Source organism: Euleptes europaea, chromosome 6, assembly GCF_029931775.1.
Source record: "Euleptes europaea isolate rEulEur1 chromosome 6, rEulEur1.hap1, whole genome shotgun sequence".
Taxonomy (NCBI): Eukaryota; Metazoa; Chordata; class Lepidosauria; order Squamata; family Sphaerodactylidae; genus Euleptes; species Euleptes europaea.
Genome location: NC_079317.1, coordinates 7,159,760 through 7,178,558, shown reverse-complemented (window position 1 = coordinate 7,178,558; position 18,799 = coordinate 7,159,760). Strand labels below are relative to the sequence as shown.

The following is an 18,799-nucleotide window of genomic DNA, read 5'->3' as shown; positions in this document are numbered from 1 at the left end:
AGGTCAGAGCTTTCTACGTTGACTGACAGCAGTTCTCCAAGGGCCTCTCCCATAGGGATGGCCGACCCCCAATATAAGGGGAATCCTCCTGGCAATTTCCTCTAAAGACTGCAGGTGCCGTGGGCCCTGGTGGTAGGGTTGCCAGCTCTGGGTGGGGAAATACCTGGAGATTATTTTGGATGCAGACTGGGGAGGACAGGGACCTCAGCAGGGTACAATGCCATAGAGTCGACCCTCCAAGACAGCCATTTTCTCCAAGGGAACTGATCTCTGTTGTCTGGAAATCCATTGTAATAGTGGGAGACCTCCAGCCACCACCAGGAGATTGTAATCAAACAACGGCCTGCAAGTGCTATTCAGGAGTATAAAATTCAAAGTATGGCACAAGACAATTTTTTCCAAAATTAGGAAAACAAAAATGCAAATCTTGCTTTTAGGGGAATATATTATGATTTGGGGTCTTGTTTAGACCAATTGTTATATATATTTTTCTGCTCAAGAAGTGTGACTGTTTGAAAATTGTTCTCAATATATTCCCCTAAAAGCAAGATTTGCATTTTTGTTTTCCTAATTTTGGAAAAAATTGTCTTGTGCCATACTTTGAATTCTATACCACCAGGAGGTTGGCAGCCCTAACTGATGGGTGGAGGAGGAAAGGCCTGGCTTGCTGACATCCCGCTGGCTGGAAATTTAAACCAGAAGTGACATTGGATTCTCTAGCATTTCGCAAAGAACTCTATGGTAAAGCAATAGAATTTTTGACCAAATGCTAGAGTTCCTGGGGACATGCTCCCTTTGCTGCCAGTAACTCTCTCCCCCCCTCCCGCCAGCTAGCTGCCCAAATTCTGGCAGCTAAATATTGCAATGTAAAACAATAGGAAAGGCTGCCACCTCTCAGCCAACAAGAGGTAGTACAGACTTTGAGAAAGTTGGGACCTTCCTGCAGATGTCCAGATACGTCAGCGGACTTTCTTAGTGGTAGAAAAAAGCAAGAGTCCAGTAGCACCTTAAAGACTAACAAAATTTCTGGCAGAGCAGGAGCTTTCGGGAGCCACCACTCACTTCTTCAGACACAGCTAGAGTGTGATTCCATCTATCCTTAAGTAGGGAAGAGTGAATTAGACACACAACGGCAAGGTAAATGTCTATACGTTCTTAGATTAGATATATGAGATGAAAAGAGAAGTCGATTCTGGGCTTCTCCCGTTCCTATATATTAAGGGCAGGTCCAACATTAAGAATTACGGAGCTGCTTAACTTGGCCTCTGGGAAACCTTTCCCAAGAGGAACAGAAATGCCAACTGGCAAACACACCTGCCGTCTCCTATAGAAGAAGAGTTGGTTTTTATACCCCGATTTTCTCTACCTTCAAGGAGTCGCAAAGCGGCTTACGATCGCCTTCCCCACCCCACAACAGGCACCTTGTAAGGTAGGTGGGGCTGAGAGAGTTCGGAGAGGACAGTGACTAGCCCAAGGTCACCCAGGAGGCTTCGTGTGGACGAGTGGGGAATAGAACCCGGTTCTCCAGATTAGAGTCCGTCGCTCATGTGGAGGAGTGGGGAATCGAACCCGGTTCTCCAGATTATAGTGTCGATTGCTCTTAACCACTACACCACGCTATGGAAAAGTGGTCGTGAGAATATTCTGGGTTTGAGAATCCAGGTTAATAAACACAGGCTGGTATTAGGTGCTACAAATTCTTTGATAAAACAGAAGCACCAGGTGAGAAGCTATAAAGCCGCCCCCAGGTGAGAGGTGATCCGGAGATGCAGAGAAGCTCAGGATATCAATGAGTATTGCCAACTCTGGCTTGTGAAACTCCTGGAGATTTGGGGGTGGAGCCTGGGAACAGTGTGGTTTGGGGAGAGGTGGGGTATAATTCCGTACAGTCCGCCTGAGGAGGGCGGGGTTTGGGGGAGGGGAGGGACTTCAATGCCATAGAGTCCAATTGCCAAAGTGGCCATTTTCTCCAGGTGACGTGATCTCTATCGGCTGGAGATCAGTTGTAATAGCAGATCTCCAGCTAGTACCTGGAGGTTGGCAACCCTAAATATAACAAACGAATGTGTTGCCCAGTAAAATTCAAGGTAATAGTGTCAGACCTGGATTGAAATGTCAACCGTGCCATGCAAGCTTGCTGTGAGACTTTGAGCTAGCCCCTCTGGGGCCTGAACTACCTCACAGGGCTGTTGCGAAGAAACAACCCGGAAGCTGAGCGCACCGTTAGCGAAAGGGACTTTCGTTGGCAGCATCTTGTCCAAGGAATGCCCTCCCCAGATGGATTCGTGGAGAGACGTCATTCTTTTCATTGAAGCACCAGGTTAAGGGAAACCAAAGGGGTTGAGCTAAACACTATCTAATATAACAACTAATAAATCTATTTTTATTATATATTGTGCACAAATGTATTTAAAAACACGGGGACTAAAATACAGGCTTCTTAAAAAGCACATAGTTACAAGACCTATTTCTATACTCCCAGGCTTTCACGAACGACCAGCATTTCCGCTATTTAACTGGATATTCTCGGAGTTTTACCCAGCACGGTTGTGGTTCCACTTCTTTTCACTTCCTGCTTGTTATCCCCATTTCTAATTACATTGTCTTCTATGCCCCTTGGCAGCCTTAACAGGACACTAAAAATAATTTTTAATCCCCAGATATTGGCTGTAAAGAGAGCTCAGATTACCGGCTGTGGAATTACTCATAAAATTATTATTTCCTATCTCGCCTGAGATCCCGGAGGCAACAAACAAAAATGATTTAACCCACAATGCAAATTGAATCTATGGTCTACCATAAAGTCAAGCGTCCGTTTTCTCCAGGAGAACTGATCCCCGTAGTCTGACGATCCGTTGCCACTCCAAGAGAACGCCAGACCCCATACGGAGAGAACGCCAGACCCTATTCCACTTAGGGGTGCCACCCTCCAGGAACCGCCTGGAGATCTCCTGAAATTATAGTTGATCTCCAGACCATGGAGATGAGTTCCCATGGAGGCAATGGCTTCTTTGGAGGATGGACTGTAGGGTATTATACCCCGCTGAGGTCTATCCCCTCCCCAGGTTCCACCCCCCCCAAATCTCCAGGAATTTCCAACCCGGAGTTGGTACCCCTAATTTCACTCCAGCTTGGCTTCTTAACTGCATCAGTTTCCCCCTTCCCCTACACACAGCATCATTTACTGATGGTTTCTCTCCTCTTGAAGCCAAACTGGAGTAAAAACCCGGTATGGAAAAAGCCCCGAGGAAGGGGGGGGGGGAAGACCAGAGTCTCCAGCTCCGAGCAAAATCAGAAAGGTTACACATGAAGAGAAAGAAAAACCCCTATCTAGTACAATCGAATAATTAGTACGCTTGGCATAGTTTGGGATCCGTAGATCTTGAGGATTTGAGGGTAAAGTTTTTGAGCGTCTGGCCAGCAGGCAACTGCGATTTAGCAGCAAATTAACCCGCATCTGAATTCTTGCCTTCTGCAATCTCATTTGCATTTTTAATGACACTGCAGAGAATCAGCAGAGTGGGTTGGTTTTTGGGGTTTTTTTAAGCATTTTGTAATTAAGGATTAAATAGCAGGCTAATTGGAAACCTCTGCTCCCATTCATTTTTAATATCGCCCTCTCAAATTTAATTTGCATTCGGAGAAGAAATTTTTAATTTTTTCCCCTCCAGCTAAAACGGCAGACCTCACAGCCATTTTGCATTATGGATGCATGGTAAGTAAAAGATAACGTGGAAACTTACACAACAAACAAAACAAAATAAAATAAGCATCGTGTGGAGGTGCGCGTGGAAAAGAAAGTAAATTTATCTGGATCACGCGCTTTGGCATGTTTCTAGTCCTCAGGGCAGAACAGCTATTTTGTTCACTTTGGGAATGTAGTGAAACAAAAGCGAAATGTATTTGTCAGTCTCTCCAATTCAATGTAAAAAATGAAAGTATATTACGTTGCAATTAGACAGGACTTGTATCTTCACTCTGCAACAGCCCCTGAGTACTAATTCACTGAGGATTTCCCTTTCAAATCTCTTGGAGGTACGAACAATTATTCAGGGATGCAACAGTTCTCATCAGGGAATGGAACTGGGGGTGGGGGGGGAATGGACAGCATACTATAAACCCTCCAGCATGGTGTAGTGGTTAAGATCAGTGGTTTGGAGCAGTGGACTCGAATCTGGAGAACCGGGTTTGATTCCCCACTCCTCCACATGAGCGGCGGACGCTAATCCAGTGAACCGGGTTGGTTTCCCCACTCTTCCACATGAATCCAACTGGGTGGCCTTGGGCTAGTCACAGCTCTCTTAGAGCTCTCTCTGTCCCACCTACCTCACAGGGTGTTGGTTGTGGGGAGGGGAAGGAAAGGCGATTGTAAGCCGGTTTGATTCTCCCTTAAGAGGTAGAGAAAGTCGCCATGTAAAAACCAACTCTTCTTCTTCTGTTGTTGGGAGGGGAAGGGAAGGCAATTGTAAGCCGGTTTGATTCTTCCTTAAGTGGTACAAAAAGTGGGCATATAAAAACCAACTCTTCTTCTTCTTCTCCCTTCCCTTGAACCCCAAGACCATTCCAGACCCCCAACCCTCCCTATGCTTCTATTTCTAAATTAATCTCACAGGTCTGAGGGAGGGGCTGTGGCTCAATGGAAGAGCATCTGCTTCACATGCAAAAGGCCCCAGGTTCAATCCCCGGCATCTCCATTTAAAAGAGCCAGGTGTTGTGAAAGCAACTGAAACTCTGGAGGGATGCTACCAGTTTGAGTAGATAGTGCTGACATTGACAGAACCAAGGCAGCTTCAATATAAGGCAGTTTCCCATGTTCATGCGTCTGGAGTTCTGACCACACAACTGTACATCATGTACAGTCTATGTTTTATTTAGAAGAAGAAGTTGGTTTTTATATGGCGATTTTCTGTACCGCTTAAGGAGAATCAAACTGGCTTACAATCGACTTCCCCTCCCCACAACAGACACCTTGTAAGGTAGGTGGGGCTGAGAGAGTTCGGAGAGAACTGTGACTGGCCCAAGGTCACCCAACTGGCTTCATGTGGAGGAGTGGGGAAACCAACCCGGTTCACCAGATTCGAGTCTGCCACTCGTGTGGAGGAGTGGTGAAAAAGAAGCAGAGTTGGTCTTTATATGCCGACTTTCTCTACCACTTAAGGGAGACGCAAACCGGCTTACAATCACCTTCCCTTCCCCTCCCCACAACAGACACCGTGTGAGGTTGGTGGGGCTGAGAGAGCTCCAAGAGAGCTGTGACTAGCCCAAGGTCACCCACAAGGCTTCGGGTGGAGGAGTGGGGAACAAATCCATTTCTCCAGATTAGCCTCCGCCGCTCATGTGGAGGAGTGGGGAATCAAACCCGGCTCTCCAGATTAGAGTCCACCGCTCTCAACCAGTATTTATTTGTATCCTACTTTTCTCCCCAGTGGGGACTCAAAGCATCTTAGAACATCATTCTCCTCTCCCCCGTGCTCTCACAACAACCCTGTGAGGTAGGCCAGGCGGAGAGTTTGTGATGGGCCCCAGGTCACCCGTCAAGCTTCCCTGATAGAAGTAGGGATTCAGACCCGGGTCTCCTAGGACCCAACTCTGACTCTTTATCCACTGCGCCAGGCTCCCCAACATAGTGCCTGTGGGTGCCATGGCATCCATCGATCCCTTTCCTAGCACCTGCCACGCATAGTTAGAAGGTGGGCACTGCCAAGGAGGGCTTTTGCCCGACAGGGCTGCTGATCAGCTGTGCTAATTTTTTTGTTTCAGCCGCAGTTAGGGCTGCCAGATCCTTCTTCGCCACCGGCGAGAGGTTTTGGGGTCGGAGCCTGCAGAGGGAGGAGTTTGGGGAGGGACTTCAATGCCATAGAAGCCAATTGCCAAATGGGCCATTTTCTCCAGGGGAACCAATCTCTATCGGCTGGAGATCAGTTGTAATAGCAGGAGATCTCCAAATAACACCTGGAGGTTGGCAACCCTAGCCCACAGCACAAGGATCTTCCTGACGCGGGAGCTAGTGGATTAGCAGTTATCCAGAAAACACCACCAGAACTCCTTGGCTTTGTAGAAAACAGTGCTCGTTTATTTTTTACAGTGCACAGATAAAACCAACCATCACGTACACTTACTCCACTATACTTCCGACACAGAGTAATTATCATACATGTTCAGCACCAGATACCAATTAGCCCACCTGCAGACCTGCCCACAGTATTGCATCAGCCTACTGCACTGGTTCCCAACCAGGGGTCCACGAGAACTAAATTAAGGTCCGCGAAACAAAGTTATAAACCCAAAATAAATTAATATTTTCAATTAAAAGTTCTCTTATTATAAAATATATATATTCAAATATTATTCTAAGTTTAATGTTTAACTAACAGTTATGATTAAAGTTTATTTTCAAATTCTCAGAATTTTTATTTTGAACCTTGGGGTCCCTGCACCGAACAAAAAAGTCCTAGTGGTCCCTGGTCAAAAAAAGGTTGGGAACCACTGGCCTACTGCCTTAATCTGGTTTGCTGCAGTTCACTCTGGAACCTCCAAGGCTCTTGCTGCCTCTTGCATCAGTTTAGATGTCCCAGATCTGACAGCTATCTGACAACTGTCTCTGTCAAACTATTATGGTCAACTTGTGTCTCTGACACTTCCCTGTGTCACTGTGCATGGACGCAATAAATTTTTAAAAAACAACGTGTTCATAGTAAAAGGCCTCCTTCTGCCTGAAATACTGAAGATTTATTTATTAGGGTTGTGTAACCTGAATCCCTGACATGTTGCAATTGGCTCCGCCTCCTGTGGCAGCCATTTTTTGCTTGTGCCCAACACCATATATTCAGAATTCCAAGGTCCCCACGGGCTCAAAAAGGTCCTTGACCATCTCTGGAGTAGCGGAAGACCCAGCTTCTTTCAGCCTAGGGTGCCCAACCTCCAGGTACTAGCTGGAGATCTCCTGCTATTACAACTGATCTCCAGCCGATAAAAATCAGTTTGGCCATTGGGCTCTATGGCAATGAAGTTCCTCCCCTCCCCTCCCCAAACCCCACCCTCCTCAGGTTCCGCCCCAAAAACCTCCCGCCAGTGGCGAAGAAGGACCCGGCAACCCTATTTCAACCCGATCCCTACTTCTAAGAACCCCAGGGAACCCCGTCAACCCACACTGAAGGAGCCCTGGCGAAGAACCAGCTCACATGGTTACCTTCTGATTCCAGCCCGTCCAGGCCGTAGGCTGCCGCTGTAGTGACCTGGTGGGCAGCCGGGATGGTGGTTCTCCTTGCCGAAGCTGCCACAGCTGACGTGGGCTCGGTGGAGCCAGGAATCTCTCCGGTCTGCAGCCCTGCCAGGGTTGCAGGCACGTCATCCGAGGGAGCGTCTTCTTCGCTTCCGAGGGCAGCGACAGGCGCTGCGGTGAGCACACACACACACACACAGGAAAGGGGTGTGAGGTTGGCACCCACATGGGCACAAAGCATAAAGCACCCCAGTGGATGAATTGCTAGGAGCTGGACAAGTCGGTTCCTGATCCTGAGTCAGGGCATCAGTCTGCCCAGCTCAGCATCACCTCCTGACTAGATGCATTGCAGGTATGGGTTGCCAACCTCCAGGTTGTGGCAGGAGTTCTGCTGGGCTTACAACCAATCTCCAGGCAACAGAGATCAGTTCACCTGGAGAAAATAGCAGCTTTGGAGGGTGGAATCTATGGCGAGAAGGCCCTGGCTCCCGTCAAGGACAGCCGCACACTCTTAGGGCTGGGGACCACCAGTGGATTATTATCAGCAGACCATAATGTTCTTTGGGGGGGTATACCAGGAGAGGCGGACTTAACTCCACTGGGCCTCTGGGGTGATGAGTTAGCAGAGGGACCCCCTCGGCTTACCTTGTGTGACGCAGAGTTAAATTGTGGAACTCCCTGCCCCAGGATGTGGTGATGGCTGCCAACTTGGAAGGCTTGAAGAGGGGAGTGGACATGTTCATGGAGGAGAGGGCTAACCGTGGCTACTAGTCAAAATGGATACTAGTCATGATGCACACACACCTATTCTCTCCAGGATCAGAGGAGCATGCCTATTATATTAGGTGCTGGGGAGCACAGGCAGGATAATGCTGCTGCAGTCGTCTTGTTTGTGTGCTTCCTAGAAGCACCTGGTTGGCCACTGTGTGAACAGACTGCTGGACTTGATGGGCTTTGGTCTGATCCAGCAGGGCTTCTCTTATATTCTTACGTTCTTATGACCTCCTCGCAATCAGCAATAGAGACTTCCAAGGCACTTGCACACAGTTTAACCCCGGGTTAAACTATCAGATTCCTAACTTCACCTTGAGTTCTTTCAGGATGTTGACATAAGGTAAGCCACACAAGCTCAGACCAGGGGGCCCATACAGACCAGCATCCTGTTTCATACCAGTGGCCAAACTGATGTTCCAGAATAGTTAAAAATAGTTAAATACGTTACTCCCTGCCCCAAGATGTGGTGATGGCTGCCAACTGGGAGGGCTTGAAGAGAGGAGTGGACATGTTCATGGAGGAGAGGGCTATCCATGGGTGCTAGTCAAAACAGATACTAGTCGTGATGCACACCTATTATCTCCAGTATCAGAGGAGCATGCCTTGGGGAGGGGATGTGGCTCAGGGGCAGAGCATCTGCTTAGCATGCAAAAGGTCCCAGGTTCAATCCCCAGCATCTCCAGTCAAAGGAGCCAGGCAAGTAGGTGATGTGAAAAACCGCCACCTGAGACCTGCTGCTGTTCTGAGTAGATAAAACTGACTTTGATGGACCAAGGGTCTGATTCAGTAGAAGGCAGCTTCATATGTTCATATATGAGGTGATGTGGAAGTCTTGTTTGTGGGCTTCCTGGAGGCACCCGGTTGGCCACTGTGTGAACAGACCGCTGGACTCAATGGGCCTTGGTCTGATCCAGCAGGGCTTTTCTTATGTTCTTGTGAGGCTTACTGATCCAGCACAAAGCCAAAGGCCTTCTGCTGCTGTATCCCTACCCCAAGCAACTGACATTAGAGGTTCACTGCCTCTGAACATGGAGGCTCCACTTAGTCAACATGTCTAATAGCCACTGACAGACCCATCCTCCAAGAATTGTGAATTTCCTGCATTGTGCAGGGAGTTGGACTAGATGACCCTGGGGGGTCCCAACTCTACGATTCTATGACATGAAGCAGAAAAGCCACCAACCTCCAGCATCAGGCGTTGGGATGACCAATAGATCAGCGGCTGAGGGAGACACCACAGTGGCAAAGTTTTCTGGCTCCCCTGGCACCACGGAGGAGCTGACAACTGTCGGGATTCGGGTTGCCAATTCCTCCACTCTGACTTCGCCTGTAGCCTCTTGGTTAGGAAAATCTCCAGCCACAGTGGCGAAAAACCCGGCATCGGTTCGACGGAAGGCTGTTTCTGCCTCTTGTGTAACACCTAGGGGGAAGCAGATTAAAATATCCATCACGACACGCTCTTAAGGAAAATGCCAGAAGAGGAGAGGATTAAAGCTTTCGTGTTTCACCAAACTCTTCAATGGGGAGATCAAGAAGGTGAGCCACTCTGGGGGGAAATTCGCTACGTGCCTAAAGCCGAGGCTTGAGAAAGCTGATGACGGTTCGTTGCTGCAAACAAACTGGTTACAAAATGCATAGAGGATTATATATTTAACGTGCTGTCTCTTCAAAAAAGTATAAAATGTAAAGTTGTAACCTAGATTTATCAAAGATCCCACAGATGGTGGTGGTTAGATATTTAGTCAAGCATGCAAGCGTAACTGTATGTATAGATGCAATTTTCGTATGCTAGATTAATTGGATGTATGGTAGCAACCTCAGTTTTGTTTATTATATCAGTCTTCCCAATTTCTGTAGTCTTTTTTGCATTGTTTTGTATTTTCTCTGTGTTCTGTATTTTATATATTTTTGTATTTTTTGTACATATCATTATGTATTAAAATAAAAACACAAGGGGGGGGAAAGCTGGTTACAAAATTGATTCTGGTCTTATATTAATTACTGCATGGCTCCTAAGAGGATGGAGATTTAGGGATGTACTTGTGAAGAATGGGAGTGCAAACTTTATTTCCTTTATTTACCATGGACGTTCACACCTTCTCTGAAGCCCGCACAGTGGTTTTGGTGCCTGTGTAGATACCGATTGTTATTATTCATTCTGTTTTGAAGGGACAGGCTATGGATCAGAAAGCACTTGTTCACGACAGAAAGGGAATTTGGCTTACACAGGGTCAGGGAGATCCATGATTTCTGTGGTTCGAATGCATAATAAAATTATGTATAGTGTGGAGAGAGTGAACAGGGAGAAGCTTTTCTCCCTCTTTCATAATACCAGAATGCCGGAGTCATCTGCTGAAGATGGAGGGTGAGAGAGTCAAAACAGATAAAAAGAAGCATTTCTTCACAAAACGCAGAGATAAATAGTGGAACTCCCTGTCCCAGGATGAGGTGATGGCTGCCAACTTGAAGGCTTGAAGAGGGGAGTATACTTGTTCATGGAGGACTAGCCATGAACTGTCCATGGCTACTAGCCAAAATGAATGCTAGTCATGATGCATACCTATTCTCTCCTGGATCAGAGGAACATGCCGAAAATATTAGGTGCTGTGGAGCACAGGCAGGATGGTGCTGCTGCAGTAGTCTTGTTTGTGGGCTTCCTAGGGGCACCTGGTTGGCCGCTGTGTGAACAGACCGCTGGACTCAATGGGCCTGGGTCTGATCCAGCAGGGCTCTTCTTATGTTCTTATGTAAGGTCAGTATTGTCTGCTTACATTGGCAGCATCTCTCCAGGATCTCCAGTACAGGTCTTTCACATTTCCTACCTGGTCCTTTTAACTGGAGCTGCCGGGGATTGAACCTAGGACCTTCTGCATGCCAAAACAGATGCTCTGCCACTGAGCCACAGATCTTCCTCTAAGGGGAAAGAGCTCTAATCCTGATGGGCATCTAGCAGAGTGCAGTTTCTCCTCCCAAGATTGCAATGGAAAAGCTGAAGCTCCCCACCAGCTTTGGATGCAGGAGAAAAAGATCTTTCCTCCCCAGTTCCCCCTTTCTCCTCCAGTTGATGAAGGAGGGGGGTTGATTTTTTTCCCCATGCTCAAATGTGCTTGGAGACCTTCTGTCTCTAGCTCTCTTTGCTATTTTAGACTGGAAGGTGGCAGCTGTCACCATGGCAGAATCGAGTTTAGAACGACACATCCCAAGGAGCACATTCCGCTTATAGTAACAGACATCCTAGATTCTGGACCGAGCATATATTAAAAAAAAATCCTGATTTTGGCTTTTGCCCAGCAAACAGGTTTTGAAAACTGAATAAAATGAACCAGCAGCTGGTTGAAACACCACAGTAAATATTAACCATTCCTTTACAGGCTGGTTAAGGAAGGCAGTGTTTGCCATTTTTCTTAGTGGGAGGCAAGGAGGTTGCTGAACATGCAAATAGGTCTAAGCAGAAAGTGGGAATTATTGCTGGCGGCTCAGTGTGTTTTTCCACCACTGCCTCGATGACCACAGCTGACACACAGGAGCTAGAACAACTGCCTTACATCTTTGTTACCCCCGCTGCCTTGGGGAGGGGGGGACGGAACAGCAAACTGTGCATGCCCAGTAACAGTTAGTGAGGAATCTCATGCAAGTTCAGCTCTTGAGGGAACACATGAAGCTGCCTTATACTGATTCAGACTCTTGGTCCAGCAAAGTCAGTATTGTCTACTCAGACTGGCAGCGGCTCTCCGGGGTCTCAGGCAGAGGTCTTTCACATCACCTACTTGCCTAGTCCCTTTAACTGGGGATGCCGGGGATTGAACCTGGGACCTTCTGCATGCTGAGCAGAGGCTCTACCACTGAGCCGTGGCCCCTCCCAGGCACAATGAAAGTGATGCTTCCGCCCAACAGCTGGTGCCGGTCCCCCGGCCCATCCGTTCCGCAGAAGGAGACCATCCCACACATCTGGAGAAGCAGAAGGGCTAAGATTAGCTCAGCAGTCCCTGGTTCATATCCTGACTCTGCCATGAATTCAGTAAGTAGCTGAAGCCAAAACCTCACTCTCTTTCTCAACCTCAGCTTTGGACACCATGAAGCTTCCTCATACTGAATTAGACCATCACATGAACACATGAAGCTGCCTTCTACTGAATCAGACCCTTGGTCCATCTAAGTCAGTATTGTCTACTCAGACCTGCAGCGGCTCTCCAGGGTCTCAGGCAGAGGTCTTCTACATCACCTAGTTGCCTAGTCCCTTTAACTGGAGATGCCGGAGACTGAACCTGGGACCTTCTGCATGCCGAGCAGAGGCTCTACCACTGAGCCACGGCCCCTCCCCTAAGTGGGGAAGTGGCCCTGGCTCAGTGGCAGAGCATCTGCTTAGCATGCAGAAGGTCCCAGGTTCAATCCCTGGCATCTCCAGTTAGAAGGACCAAGCAGTAGGTTAGGGGAAAGACCTCTGCCTAAAATCCTGGATAGCCACTGCCAGTCTGAGTAGACAAGACTGAACCTGATAAACCAAGGGTCTGATTCAGTATGAGGCATCTTCCCGTATGTTAATGTATTCTGCCCTTGCCACCAGTTGGCTTCTAGCAAAGGGGCCCTGGCTCAGTGGCAGAGTCTCTGCTTGGTGTGCAGAAGGCCCCAGGTTCAATCCCCGGCATCTCCAGTTAAAATGACTAGGCAAGTAGGTGATGTGAAAGACCTCTGCCTGAGACCCTGGAGAGCCGCTGCCGGTCTGAGCAGACAATGCTGACTTTGATGGACCGAGGGTCCCGTGATGGTTGCCCCGGCAACAGGTCACCTCTCCACAGATCCGGCCCTGAGAATGACATCAATGGATACTTGCCATTACAAAAATGTCGAGGGGTCTCTAAGGAAGGGGGAAAGCTGCGGTATTTCCCTCTGCAGCTCCTAGTGAGGAATTGCCCAGCAAAGCAAAATCTGAGGGAGAAGATGCGGGACCTTTTGATATTAAATCAAAAGAGTTTCTGGCTAAACATTAAGAAGAACTTTCTGACAGTCAGAGCGGTTCCTCAGTGGAACAGGCGTCCTCGGGAGGTGGTTACTCTCTTTCCCTGGAGGTTTTGAAGCAGAGGATAGATGGCCATCTGTCAGCAATGCTGATTCTATGACCTTAGGCAGATGATGAGAGGGAGGGCATCTTGGCCATGGAGTAGGGGTCACTGGAGGTGTGGGGGAAGGTAGTTGTCAATTTACAGCATTGTGCAGGGGGTTGGACTAGATGACCCTGGTGGTCCCTTCCAACTCTATGATTCTATGATCAGAGAGAATCCAGCCTAACTGAACTGAAATTCATGATTTTGGTGGAGGGGAATCAGAGCAGAACCCATTTCCTTTTAACGTTTTGTCCATAGAAGTTCAGCCTCGGTACCTTTCTTCTTCCTGCAGCGAGCGGCGACAAAAGATCCCAACAGCTGCGCCGTCCACTGCAGGGAAACTGCTCCAATGCACCAATCTGACTTCTTTCACAAGTCTCTGCCTGCGATGCTCCAATATCCTCAGATCGCACCGTTCCCATTGATCACTCACAAGAAAGCGCATTCAGCGCACATTCGCAGGATTTATATCTATAGCCCGGAGGAGTTTTGCATGACTAAGCCTGCCTCCTGCCACGGATATTTTTACATTTTCTTTCTCGGGGAATGCTTTTTGCCAAAAGCAATACGCTTCTACCTGAGGCCACCCAGATCTCCCTGCAGTGCCAGAGAAAACAGCCAAACCAAATTTGGGAGCCAAGCTGCAGAAGTTGGAGCTGTCTGCAAATATCCTAAAGCAATTGTTCCAGAAGGCACTGCTGGAAGGTCGACAGCTTCTCTGCATCCCTGCAGTTAGGCATGAATGAACTCCACAATGAGGTTAGGTGGTGACCTCAGAGAGCCAGTTTTGGGGGGGCAGCAACCTCTGCACCCATCCCCACCATCTCAGTGGTACACAATCATAGGCCTCTGGGGGAGGGGCAATGGCTCAGAGAGCCAGCATGGTGCAGAGGTTAGGAGTGGTGGACTCTAATCTGGAGAACCGGGTTCATTTCCCCACTCCTCCACATGAGCAGCAGACTCTAATCTGGAGACCCGGGGTCAATTCCCCACTCCTCCTCATGAGCAGCGGACTCTGATCTGGAGAACCGGGTTCAACTCCCCACTCCTCCACATGAGCGGCGGACTCTGATCTGGAGAACCAGGTTCAACTCCCCACTCCTCCGCATGAGCGGCGGACTCTGATGTGGAGGACCAGGTTCAATTCCCCACTCCTCCGCATGAGCGGCAGACTCTGATCTGGAGAACCGGGTTCAATTCCCCACTCCTCCGCATGAGCGGCGGACTCTGATCTGGAGAACCGGGTTCAACTCCCCACTCCTCCGCATGAGCAGCAGACTCTAATCTGGAGAACCGGGTTCAACTCCCCACTCCTCCACATGAGCGGCGGACTCTGATGTGGAGGACCAGGTTCAATTCCCCACTCCTCCGCATGAGCGGCAGACTCTGATCTGGAGAACCGGGTTCAATTCCCCACTCCTCCGCATGAGCGGCGGACTCTGATCTGGAGAACCGGGTTCAATTCCCCACTCCGTGTAGCAACCCTGGACTTCCTTGGTGGTCTCCCTTCCAAGTACTAGCCAGGGCCAACCATGTTGAGTTTCCGAGATCTAACGAGATCGGGCTAGCCGGGCCCATCCAGGTCAGGGCCATGACCCAACAAGCCCAATAAAACTTCCTAAATGTTCCTTTCTCTCACAAGACAAGTTTGGCCATTTGATCATCCTGGAAAGAGCAGGGATGGGCGGGAGGGAACACACACATGAACACACATGAAGCTGCCTTCTACTGAATCAGACCATTGATGCATCAAGGTCAGTCTTGTCTACTCAGACCGGCAGCGGCTCTCCAGGGTCTCAGGCAGAGGTCTTTCATATCCCCTACCTACCTAGTCCCTTTAACTGGAGATGCGGGGAATTGAACCTGGGACCTTCTGCATGCCAAGCAGATGCTCTAACACTGAGCCAGGGCCCTTCCCTTGGCTCTGCCAGGCGTTCCCATCCCATCTCGCCTGGTCAGCCCGGCACCTGCCTGCCAGAACTGCTGCATCAATGAAACTGCAGAACAAGCCTTTTTGGAAAAACAGAACGTCAAGATCCCATCCTGCGCCTAATCAGTTGTGCGCACGATGCTGCCAAGCCTGGTGCTGTCTGCTGGGACCAGCAACGGCACTTTGGGGTCTCTGGTCTTTCCCCAACTCTGCTATCCATGGGGTTGCCATCCCCCAGGTGGGGCCTGGCGATCTCTTGGAATTACAAACGGATGACCGGACAACAGAGATTAGTTTCTTTCGAGAAAATGGCTGCTGCGGAGGGGGGAACTCTACGGCATTGTACTCCGCTGAGGTCCCTCCCCTCCCCAAGCCCTGGCTCTACCAGAGGTGGACTCTGATCGGGAGAACCAGGTTTGATTCCCCACTACTCCACATTTCCTGCACAATGCAGGAAATTCTTAACTACCTCCCCCCCACACACGCCCAGGGACCCCTACTCCATGCCCAGAAGATGGCCAAGGTGCCCTCCCTCTCATGATCTGCCTAAGGTCATAGAATCAATATTGCTGACAGATGGCCATCTAGCCTCTTCTTAAAAACCTCCAGGGAAAGAGCACTTACCACCTCCCAAGGAAGCCCCTTACAGCGAGGAACTGTTCTAACGGTTAGAAAATTCTTCCTAATGTCTAGATGGAAACGCTTTTGATTTAATTTCAACCTGTTGGTTCTGGTCTGACCTTCTGGAGCAACAGAAAACAACTTGGCACCATCCTCTATATGACAGCCCCTCAAGTACTTGAAGATGGTCATCATAATCCCCTCTCAGTCTTCTCCTCTTCGGGCTAAACATACCCAGCTCCTTCAACCTTTCCTCATAGGACTTGGTCTCCAGACCCCTCACCATCTTTGTTGCCCTCCTCTGGACCCGTTCCAGCTTGTCTACATCTTTCTTAAATTGTGGTGCCCAAAACTGAACACAATACTCTAGGTGAGGTCTAACCAGAGCAGAGTAAAGCGATACCAGCGCTTCGCATGATCTGGACACTATACTTCTGTTGATACAGCCCAAGATCACAATTGCCTTTTCAGCTACCGTACTGCTGAGACAAGTCTCACCCATTCTATAATTAGGCATTTGATTTTTCCTACCTAAATGCAGAACTTTACATTTATCTCTGCTGAAGTGCATTTTATTAGTTTTTGCCCAATTCTCCAGCCTGTCAAGATCATCCTGTATCCTGGTTCTGTCTTCTACCGTATTTGCTACCCTCCCAATTTAGTATCATCTGCAAATTTAATAAGCGTCCCCTCTATTCCTTCATCCAAATCATTTATAAAGATATTGAAAAACACAGGGCCCAGGACAGGGCCCTGAGGAACTCCACTAGTCACTTCTCTCCAAGTGGATGAGGAACCATTAACAAGCACTCTTTGGATGTGATCTGTCAACCAGTTACAGATCCACCTAACAGAAATAGGATCTAAACCACGTTTTTCCAATTTGTCAACTAGAATTTCATGTGGAACCTTATCAAAAGCCTTACTGAAATCAAGATAAACTATGTCTACAGCATTCCCCTGATCCAGCAAGGTAGTAACTTTGTCAAAAAAGGAGATAAGATTAGTCTGACATGACTTGCTCTTGAGAAACTCGTGCTGTCTCTTAGTAATCAGTTCCATCCTTTCTCAATGCTCAAGGACTGACTGTTTGATTATTTGTTCGAAAACCTTTCCCAGTATAGACGTCAAGCTGATGGGTCGGTAGTTACCCGGATCCTCCTTTTCCTTTTTCTTGAAGATGGGGACAACATTTGCCCGCCTCCGATCTTCTGGCACCTCACCTGTTCCCCAAGACTTCTCAAAAATAATGGACAGAGGCTCAGAAATTACATCTGCAAGTTCTTTGAGTACCCTTGTATGCAATTCATCTGGCCCAGAGGACTAGTAGCCACTGATGGACCTCTCCTACATGAATCTGTCTAATCCACTTTTTAAGCTGTCTATGCCTATGGCCATCACTATATTTTCTGGCGGCCAACTCACTCATCCCACCCGGGGACTTTTACGGGGGGGAGGGGTTGTTAATCAGTAAATGATACTGTGCTATGGCAATATTTCAATTACTAGGAGAAAAAAACAAAAGAAACCCCTCCAGTGGTGTGGGGGGGCAGTGAGAGCCATGGGGCTGGGGCAGAGAAAGTGTAGGGAGGCCACCCCACAGAAGCTCCACTATCGCTGCAAATGTCTACATTCACAGCAGTAACAAGAGCCCCATCACTGTGCGGAAGCTGCTGCTGTTTGTATTAACCACAAGCCCAGAAAAAATCAACACCGAAAAGCGGTGCGATCAGCTTAAACTCAGCATGTGTGAAAACAACGAAAACCACTCGACTGAAAGCAAAAGATGTCAGAAATCCGCCTTACAGACAAGACCCCCAGTGTCCTAAGAAAGTATTTCGATGCTGCCACCGTAGCAAAAACAGATAGGTCCAACGACGTGCCTTCGTTGCAATTTCCTAGCAGGTAATCCAATTTCTGCAAGCACGATCAATCAGTTCGACCCGCTGGTAACCAAGATAAGCAATCGATCAGACACTAAAAGGTACCACGCGAAAGGAAACCTGGGACTACCACCAGGTGCCGTGACCTCAATCTGCCCAGTGCAAGACCGTTTCCAGCCGCAGGGGCAGCCATCTACTGCAAGACGCCAGAAGAGTGAATTTTCTTTAATCGAAATCCTTTCCAGCGTGGTGTAGTGGTTAAGAGCAGCAGACGCAAAAATCACAAAAGGTTGGAAGAGACCACAAGGGCCATCCAGTCCAACCCCCTGCCATGCAGGATCCCACAATCAAAGCGCTCCCGACAGATGGCCATCCAACCTCTGCTTAAAGACCTCCAAAGACGGGGACTCCACCACCCCTAATTCCCTCATTAACATGGCATCCCTTCAAATATTTAAACATGGCTATCATGTCACCCCTTAACCTTCTCTTAATCTGGAGAACCGGGTTCGATTCCCCACTCCTCCACATGAGCAGCAGACTCCAATCTGGAGAACCGGGTTCAATTCCCTGCTCCTCCACATGAAGCCAGCTGGGTGACCTTGGGCCAGTCACAGTTCTCTCCGAACTCTCTCAGCTCCACTGACCTCACAAGGTGCCTGTTGTGTGTGTTAGCGGGGGGAGGCAACTATAAACAGCTTTGAAACTCCTTAAAAATAGAGAAAAGCAGGATATAAAAACCAACTCTTCTTCTTCCTCCATCCTGCCTTTCTTTATTTGGTTCATCTAGATAGCCGGCTCCAGGTCTGGAGGGCCCTCAGCAAGATGCCGGTCGACTGACTCCCTCCCAGGCCCAGCCGTGACCCAGATAGGGAGGGCGAGGAATGGCAGGGGCTGCTCCGAGTCCTCGTTGTTCCTCACAAAGAAGAAGCCATCACCGCTAGGCAGGGCAGCCGTCACTTGCTTGCCTGCTCAGCGACGGCTGCCGTCACTGCTCACTCCGGCGGGTGAACGGACGGGCGACCCGCCACTGCCTGTCTAGCAGAAAAGGAGGGTGGGGATGGAAGGCAGCACACCTGCCGAGGAAGGGGGAGACAGGCAGGTAGAAGATGACGAAGAAGAAGAGTTGGCTTTTATATGCTGACTTTCTCTACAACTTAAGGGAGAATCAAACCGGCTTACAATCCCCTTCCCTTCCCCTCCCCACCACAGACACCCTGTGAGGTAGGTGGGGCTGAGAGAGCTCTAAGAGACCTGTGACTAGCCC

The 18,799-nt window shown here is 48.8% G+C and overlaps 1 protein-coding gene and 1 non-coding gene across 2 annotated transcripts in view; one reads left to right on the top strand and one right to left on the bottom strand.

The window, feature by feature from the left end:
* Positions 1–18,799, bottom strand: part of ARMH4 (armadillo like helical domain containing 4) — a 46,805-nt gene that overhangs the window by 24,972 nt on the left and 3,034 nt on the right. The window contains exons 2-3 of the mRNA XM_056850694.1: positions 9,180–9,416; positions 7,190–7,393 (exon numbers count right to left, since the gene is read on the bottom strand). Coding sequence (XP_056706672.1) covers positions 7,190–7,393; positions 9,180–9,416 — 441 coding nt within the window. The remainder of the gene's footprint in view (positions 1–7,189; positions 7,394–9,179; positions 9,417–18,799) is intronic.
* On the top strand, positions 12,325–12,400 carry TRNAA-AGC (transfer RNA alanine (anticodon AGC)). Its single transcript has one exon. It is a non-coding gene; the product is annotated as a tRNA-Ala (tRNA).